General features: G+C 47.7%; 1 protein-coding gene across 1 annotated transcript; it reads left to right on the top strand.

Annotated features, from left to right (window-relative positions):
- The first annotated feature begins 6 nt into the window (after positions 1-6).
- BCL6 (BCL6 transcription repressor) lies at positions 7-7,072 on the top strand. Its single transcript, XM_028492096.1, has 5 exons — positions 7-131; positions 1,517-1,684; positions 2,782-2,912; positions 3,027-3,164; positions 5,864-7,072. The coding sequence occupies exons 1-5, from the start codon at positions 53-55 to the stop codon at positions 6,005-6,007; spliced, it is 660 nt and encodes a 219-aa protein (XP_028347897.1). The 5' UTR covers positions 7-52; the 3' UTR covers positions 6,008-7,072.
- Positions 7,073-8,291: the final 1,219 nt, after the last annotated feature.

Genomic DNA, 8,291 nt, shown 5'->3' with positions numbered 1-8,291 from the left:
GCACGCCCCCAAGTGCACTTCCTGTGGCTCTCAGTCCCCGCAGCACGCAGAGATGTGCCTCCACGCCACTGCTCCCACGTTCCCTGAGGAGCTGGGAGAGACCCAGTCTGAGTACTCAGATTCCAGCTGCGGTGAGTTCCTTTCCCTCCCTCCCCTGGCCTCTGCCTCTGCTCCACAGGCCTTGTGTTTCCATTTTATTTATGCTGTTGTCAGTGATTGGGAGAAGCCCCTGGTTGGAAGTCCATTGGCATTTCAATCACCAAGCCATAGTCCCACTCTTGACCTCGTAGGGAACTAGGCTGACCAAAGCAAGGGATGGGGAATTTGAGTTAATCTGGGGGACTACAGAAGGACCACACAGCCCTTTCAGCTTCCTTCCAGCAAAGTTGGCTGTGGGGCTGGCTATAACTAGCTCCCGGAGCCTTCTCACGCCCTCTGGACCCAAACTGATTGGTGTGCATGTTGGTTCAGCCTGCTAGGCTGTACGTTCCAGAAGGAGAAGCATCCGGCCTTATTCATGCCTGCATTTCCCATCGGGCCTAGTGAGTCTAGCACAGAGTAGGCACTCAATTATTGTCAGCTGAATTCGATTAGTTGAACTGGTTATTAATCGACGTTTCTGGATAGTGTGTGACTGGCCTCCCCAGTTTTTACCTCTTCCTCCAGCTCTGTCTGTAGCAGGATAGCCCAGTGATGCCTCTTCAGGGGTAAACCACCATGATGTGTCATTTCCAAATTGTTAAAACAAAAGAAAAAATTATTTATTTACACTCAGAGGCTTGGCACAGGGTCATGGACCGATAGTTGGGAGAGCAGGGACTGTCCCCTCCTGGCCCCGTGGCCATTTGCCTTTGCTCTACACTCCAGTTCCTTCTCTCTGGGCCTCTGTTTCTACTTCCACCATCATCTTTGGTCTCCCTATCTCAAACTGTTTGGGAGACATGAAGTCCAGATAGGTGCAAGGGTGACCATGGTCATCATTAATTCCTCCTTTGATGACCTCAAAGTATCTTTGACTTTGATTCATATCTTACATTCCTATGATGCTTTATGTTATACAAAGTGCTCCTGCGAGGTAGGCAGGACAGGGGTTTATTATCCTGATTTTGGAGATAGAGACACAGACAGAGGCTGTCTTACTCGAGGGCTTCTGTGTATGAATGTAAGTAGAACTATGACCTGATAAGGAAAGTAAGTTCTCAGAGCTCTCGAGAGAAGGAAGTGCCAAGCTTTCCTCAAGCTGGCGCAGGCCATGTGGGTACCTGTGGGTTTGAGTTTCCCTCCTGTACCTTAATATTCAAATCTATCTCCTTTCTCCTCCACGATCGAGACTCTAAACGCTAAGAAAAAGAGAATCCGCACAGGCCCTCTGCTCTGGGCTCCCGTGAACACCGGGCAGACAGGGCGCTGGGGGCTCAGTTTGGCCCTGGGGGTAGCTCCGGAGCGGGGAGGCCTCGGAGCCCTACCTCCCTTCCCTGTGGTGCTGACGCTGGTGCCCCCTCCCACCCTCCGACAGAGAACGGGGCCTTCTTCTGCAATGAGTGCGACTGTCGCTTTTCTGAGGAGGCCTCCCTCAAGAGGCATACGCTGCAGACCCACAGTGACAAACCCTACAAGTGTGACCGCTGCCAGGCCTCCTTTCGCTACAAGGGCAACCTCGCCAGCCACAAGACCGTCCACACGGGTATGGCCCTGTACACCCTGCGCCCACCCCCCGAGCTCACCGGGGTTCCCCAGGGGCAGGACGGGGAGAGCATTCTCGAGAAAGCAGTGTAGGGCCTTGGTGCCCGGTGGGGTGAGGCAGGGAGCAGGTGCTGCCCTGGTCTGAGTGCGGGCCTAGCCCCGTCACGTCTTTGCTTAGTGACCCAGCCACTCCCCACATCCTTTGTCTTTCCTCTGACATGCTCTGTCTTGCTTTTCCACCTTTGCTGGGGTCAGAAGTGTTAATCCCACTGTACAGGGGAAGAAACTTTGGCTGAGAAGGGCAAAGTCTATTCGGTTTTTATAAATCAGAAAAACGCTAAAGGCCTCTTGATTCCCTCTAAGGGCTTGTTCCTTATCAACTCACATTCCTTTCCTAGGTAGCGTCTAATAACCTGATTGTTGTCCAAAGTTGACTCTCTCCTGGTATTTTAAATGGGTCTATTATCCCAGAAACTTTCCATGAAGGAAGGCTCGGCCCTTCTATTGGTTTCCTCTGTCTGAGCAACTACTCCAACTCGGGCCCCAGCTCTCCTGCAAATGGAATCCAGCTGTAGTTGCCACAAGTGGAAAAGCATGTTTGTTCTCAAAGAGAGAAACTAGAGCGGCCTGATTGTGTCTCTCTGGGGAGTGGGTTGATGACTGAATCAGTCTTACCCGAGGGAGGATCTAGAAGAGCCTTCCCAGGTCATCTAAACTCACCCCTCGGGTTCCGGAGAGGGAAACTGAGGCCCAGAGAAGGAGAGTGACATGTCCACGTCCCACAGTTAGATAATCCCAATGAAAAAGCTGGTTCTTGGAACCTCACTCCCTCCTTGTCCCACGCCCTGCGTCGTTTCCCTCCCTCCACATCACCACCTGCTTCTTGACCCTGGTCATGGGCGAGGTGTGCTGGTGCGTGTGTAAGAGAGGGCTGGCAGGCGGGGGTGGCCAACCCCTGACGCCTCTCTCTGACATCTTCCAAGGGAAGGAAAGCCAAAGTGGCCCCAGGAAGGGCAGCTTGCTTTGAAATCCAGGGCCCGGGGACCGTGGAGACCTCTGCTGAGTGTGGCTTGCCTTTTCCCCTTCTCTCGGTAACAGGTGAGAAACCCTATCGCTGTAACATCTGCGGGGCCCAGTTCAACCGGCCAGCCAACCTGAAAACCCACACCCGAATTCACTCCGGAGAGAAGCCCTACAAGTGCGAAACGTGCGGAGCCAGATTTGTCCAGGTGAGCAAAGGACGTGGGGAAGGATCCTAGCCCCGGGTGCCGCTGAGAGGCTGCGGGGTGTCTGTAGCCCACCCCGGCAGAGCCTCTCACTTCGCTCTTTGCTCTTCTGCGCAGGTGGCCCACCTCCGTGCCCACGTGCTCATCCACACTGGCGAGAAGCCCTATCCCTGTGAAATCTGTGGCACCCGTTTCCGGCACCTTCAGACTCTGAAGAGCCACCTGCGAATCCACACGGGGGAGAAACCTTACCATGTACGTTAGCATCTCGTGGCTGCTGGCTGGCCTGGGATGGGTGCAGAGGTGGAGGGCTGGGGCGCAGGACTGTTTGCTCTAATCTCAGGCACGCAGTGGGATGACCACTGAACTCTAATGGTCCTAAGACAACCAGCTTGACCTTGGCCTGAGTCTTAGTTTGCTCATCTTTAAAGTGGGGGTGTTGGGCTAGGTGATCCGGGCCTCAGGAAAGAGGTCTGGATTGTGAATACATAGATATCGGAGTCATTCATTCATTCCACAGCCGCTTATTGAGTGCTTCCAGCACGGCCCTAAACTGGGCTAGATGTCTACTTCAGAGGAGCTAAGGTGTTTGAGAAGGAACAGTCAATAGAGTAGGAGGAAAGCCAGAAGAATGTGGTGATACAAGGGAAGAAAACAGAGAAAAGGCAATTGCACGTGACCAGCAGCAAAAGGTCATGATCGGGCCACTGGAATCACAGTGCTCTAGGGCAGGGTCTCAGCCAACTGTGGCTTGTGGGCTAATTTTTGAAATTCCATGAGCTAAGAATGGTTTTTATACTTTCAAATGGCTAAAAAAAAACCAAAAGAATAATATTTTGTGACATACAAATTATATAAAATTTAAATTTCAATGTCCACAAATAAGGTTTTGTTGGCACACAGCCAGGCTCACTTGTTTACGTATGTCTCTGGCCTCTTTCACACTATAATGCAGAGCTGGAGTAGTTGTGTCAGAGAATATCAGGCCCACAAAGTGTAAAATATTTACTGCCTGGCTCTTTACAGAAACAGTTTGCTGATCTCTGCTGTAAAGGGGAAAGATACTGGCCAGGTAGCTGAGATATCTGGGTTCTTATTCCAGCTTTGACAATGACCCTTTTTAGGGCTGTGGGCAAACCCTGACCCTCTCACTGGGCCACAGTTTTCTTTCTCTATGAAATAGTGAGGATGCTGTAGATGAGCAGTTTTCAAACTGTGCTCTTTCAATCATTGAGGTTCTGCAACCCCGCAGGACAGGACTGGAATGAGACAGTAGCAGTCTCTTTCCCTTTCCAGTCTCCATTTAATTGAAGAAAGAGTCCCATGGTTTACAGGTGTGGAAACTACTGTTATAGATGAGGCTGGCTTTGCTGAGTTTATGGCATCACTCTGGTCGTGATGGATACAAGGACGAATGAATGAATCGTTAACCCGTATCGCTAACGTTAACCTGAAAAGGTGGTCATTTTCACTCAGTTGTTTCTCAATCCTTGAGTGACTATCTTCTTACTGGCTTTTGTTCTTGGGCAAATTAATTATCTTCTCTGTACCTTAATTTCCTCATCTGTAAAATTAGCCTGATAATAGCACCTACCTCATGGAGTTGTATTAAATTAAGGGATTCCCTGAAGTGTTCAGAACAGTGCTTGGCCCACAGTGAGAGTCCAGTACACATTTGCTGTTTCAGTTATTTTCTGGATGTTTAGATGCACAGGAATGTCAGAGTTAAGAGTGACCTTCAGAGTATATTGACTCAGTGCCTTACAGAAGGAAAAGCCAAGGCTCAGAGAGAAATGACGTGCTCGGGACACACAGCAGTGGGTGCCATAGATATGAGGGGCCCTTGTCTCCCAAGACCGGGGCTCTTTCTACTCACTGCCTGCCCATTGAATTTTTTTATTTTTCTAAATTTATTTCCATTTTTATTTTAAAACATATTCTCTATATGAACATATTTTATTACACTTTTATTAGGGGATAGTTTTAGATCTATAGAAAAGTTGCAAGGATAGTATGGAGAGTTCCCATATGTACCCAGTTTTCCCCTGTTGCTCACGTCTTATTACTAGGGTACATTCATCACAACTAATGAACCCATTCTGGTATGTTATGATTAACTGAAGTCCATACTTTATTTGGGTTTTCTTAGTTTTTACCTAAACTGTTTTTCTGTTCCAGGATTGCATCAGGTTACCCCATTACATTTAGTCATCCATTTTACTTTTAAAGAACTTTCCCACTAAAACCATTATCATCCATTCATTGAATCAAAGCAAGAAACAGCTCCACTTGCTAATGCCTTGTTAGCTGATCTGAGGTGTACACACTAACTTAAAGGAATATAACTGCATTTTTAAAGCATATCCTAGATTCCAGAATTTTTATGAATTCAGACTGTTCTAATCCATTTATCCAAATATGTTCAGATTTATTGCATAATTGTCTGAGGTATATTCTGTTCGGAACTGGGAAGATTATAAAGTTTAGTAAGAAGTGATCACCACCATCAAAGGATTCCCTACCTGAGAAGGATACTAATCCATGGGATGGCAAGGCTATCTGGCATTACATGGCAAGGCTAGAAATCTTACAGAAGTCAAAGGAAAGAGGGATTATTTTCATCCTTGAGGGATTCAGGAAAGCCTTAAAAATTTGGGGAGTCTGCATCGGAACTGCATTTTTGGTTTAGACTTGAACTTGTGGAGCTGAAGCAGGGAAATGCATCTCAAGCAGGGTAAAAGCATGACCAACACTTTGGAAAGCAAGGAAGGGACATTTGTACACAACTTACTTGTCCCTTAGCAGAAGCCAGAATTCATGTGGGTTCTCAAACTGGCCTTCCAGAGGGAAGAGCTGCCCCATCCCTTGAAGGGAGAATCTCCTTCTCAAGGTCCTTGGGTAATGACATTTTTCTTGAGTTGATGGCTAACAGTTTGCCTCTGGTTCTCTTCCAGTGTGAGAAATGTAACCTGCATTTCCGTCACAAAAGCCAGCTGCGTCTTCACTTGCGCCAGAAGCACGGTGCCATTACCAACACCAAGGTGCAATACCGTGTGTCCGCCACTGACCTGCCCCCGGAGCTCCCCAAAGCCTGCTGAAGCATGGAGTGTTGATGCTTTCCATTCGAGCCCCTTCTCAGAATCTACCCAAAGGATACTGTAACACTTTACCATGTTCATCCCATGATGTAGTGCCTCTTTCATCCACTAGTGCAAATCATAGCTGGGAGTGGGGGGGTGGGGGAGGGGCGGGGGGAGGGGGAGCCAAGGCCGCTCCCCTCCCCCACTGCCGTAAAACATTAAGAAAATAATACTGCTTCTTCTCCTATGTGTAAGGCGAACCATGTCAGCAAAAAGCAAATCATTTTATATATCGAAGCTGGGGGAGTATGCAAAAGTTCTGACTTGACTTAGTCTGCAAAATGAGGAATGTATATGTTTTGTGGGATCAGATGTTTCTTTTGTATGTAAATGTGCATTCTTTTAAAAGAAGAGACTTCGGTATGTTATCAAAGAGAGGGCTTTAATTTTTTTAACCAAAGGTGAAGGAATATATGGCAGAGTTGTAAATATATAAATATATATATATATAAAATAAATATATATAAACCTAAAAAAGATATATTAAAAATATAAAACTGCGTTAAAGGCTCGATTTTGTATCTGCAGGCAGACACGGATCTGAGAATCTTTATTGAGAAAGAGCACTTAAGAGAATATTTTAAGTATTGCATCTGTATAAGTAAGAAAATATTTTGTCTAAAATGCCTCAGTGTATTTGTATTTTTTTGCAAGTGAAGGTTTACAATTTACAAAGTGTGTATTAAAAAAAAAAAGAACAAAAAAAGCTGCGGAAGGAAAAATGTGTAGTTTTGTTCTAGTTTTCGGTTTGTATATACCTGTACAACGTGTCCTACGGTGCCTTTTTTTCATGGAAGTTTTCAGCGGGGAACGACCGCACCATCCCTTTTGGAAGTGTAGGCAGACACAGGGACTTGGAGTTATCACTAACTAAGCTCTCTTTGGGAATGTTTGTCTCATCCCATTCTGCGTCATGCTTGTGTTATAACTACTCCGGAGACAGGGTTTGGCTGTGTCTAAACTGCATTACTGAGTTGTAAAATATAGCTGTACAAATACAAGAATAAAATGTTGAAAAGTCAAGTCGGTTTGTTCTGGGATTTTTTTCCTTGTGCCGGAATTGAGACTTGGATGAGTCTGTTTCCCCAGCTCTTCACCTGGTGGGAGGTGCTCACGGAGGGCAGCCACCACTGGCTGCGGGGGCTCAGAAAGGCAGAGGCTGGGGCTTGCTCCTGCTGGCTGGGCAGGGACCTACACCTTTGGCCCCTGGCAACAGGCTGGACCAAAGACTTCAGATTCTGGTCATGAAGTGCTCAGGTGGGGGGTTTTGGATGGACCTCTCGCCTCTATCTCTGGCCAGTTCCCTCCTCTTTCTGTTTGTTTGTTTGTTTGTTTTTTGGTTGTCGTTTTAACCAGCTTCATTCACTTTATTTCTCACTCAGAGCTCTAGGCTGAGCTTTAGATGAATGACCTCAGTTATAGCCCTTCTGACACCAATGTATGTGTCCTTTCCTCCCCTGGGCATTGGAGATTTTGCCCTTTCTGTGAAGTGGGAAGGCTCATCACCTCCAGGCTTCATAAACAGTTTCTCTCTGCTGGGGTCCAAGGACAGTACGGAGGCATCTGCCTCAACTCATGCATTCCTCAGCCTTGGTGTCTTTGGAGACTTTTTGCTGTCTGCTGTGTGATGGACAGACATCTATAGACTCAGAAACTTTATGCATTGATACGAGCCAAGCCAATCTCCCCATCCCTGCAGAAGTGTTCTTTGTCCCAGGAACTCTGTGTTGGAAGTCAGCCACCTCCTCCTGTGTGACTTGGGACAACCATTACCTCTCTGGGTCCCCTTCCCAACCACCCCTGAGGGGATTGGATTAACTAGATTGTTTATGATTCCATAATTCAGACATAAGTTCACCCTAGCTTACTTTGACACCCCGTTTTATTTTACCTCCGAAAACCTCAAGAGCCAAGTTTGATTGATGAGAGCTAAGAATGGTGAGGTCAAGTGTGGTCCTGGCCACCGGTGCAGAGGAGAAAGTCCTCACTCCCCTGTTCCCGTTCCTGGGTGGCAGTGGCAGTGGGGTGGGGACATGAAGCAGAGCCTTTGCTGCGCCCTCGGGCCTCTGGCTGGACAGTGGTGTCCCTTGGCAGTGCCTCTGCAGCAGGCTCCGAGCACGTGCTGGGAAGGCTGCAGGAGCTGACCACCCAAAGCCCCAGAGAGAGCCTCAGAAAGTCACACCGCCCTCTGCCAGCCACATGGCCTTGCAACTCAGGTTTCCTTTGAAAATGACTTTAAAGG

This window comes from Physeter macrocephalus, chromosome 1 (genome assembly GCF_002837175.3).
Source record: "Physeter macrocephalus isolate SW-GA chromosome 1, ASM283717v5, whole genome shotgun sequence".
NCBI classification, from domain to species: domain Eukaryota; kingdom Metazoa; phylum Chordata; class Mammalia; order Artiodactyla; family Physeteridae; genus Physeter; species Physeter macrocephalus.
The sequence above is the reverse complement of the archived record's forward strand: the minus strand, read 5'-3'. Positions and strand labels throughout refer to the sequence as shown.

What these genes read in the sequence shown, in the direction of transcription:
- BCL6 (XM_028492096.1), top strand. Translation starts at nt 53, where the DNA reads ATGTGCCTCCACGCCACTGCTCCCACGTTCCCTGAGGAGCTGGGAGAG. An exon ending in CCACAAGACCGTCCACACGG is followed by an intron (nt 1,685 to 2,781) that starts GTATGGCCCTGT and finishes TCTCGGTAACAG; the next exon opens with GTGAGAAACCCTATCGCTGT. An exon ending in GCGGAGCCAGATTTGTCCAG is followed by an intron (nt 2,913 to 3,026) that starts GTGAGCAAAGGA and finishes TCTTCTGCGCAG; the next exon opens with GTGGCCCACCTCCGTGCCCA.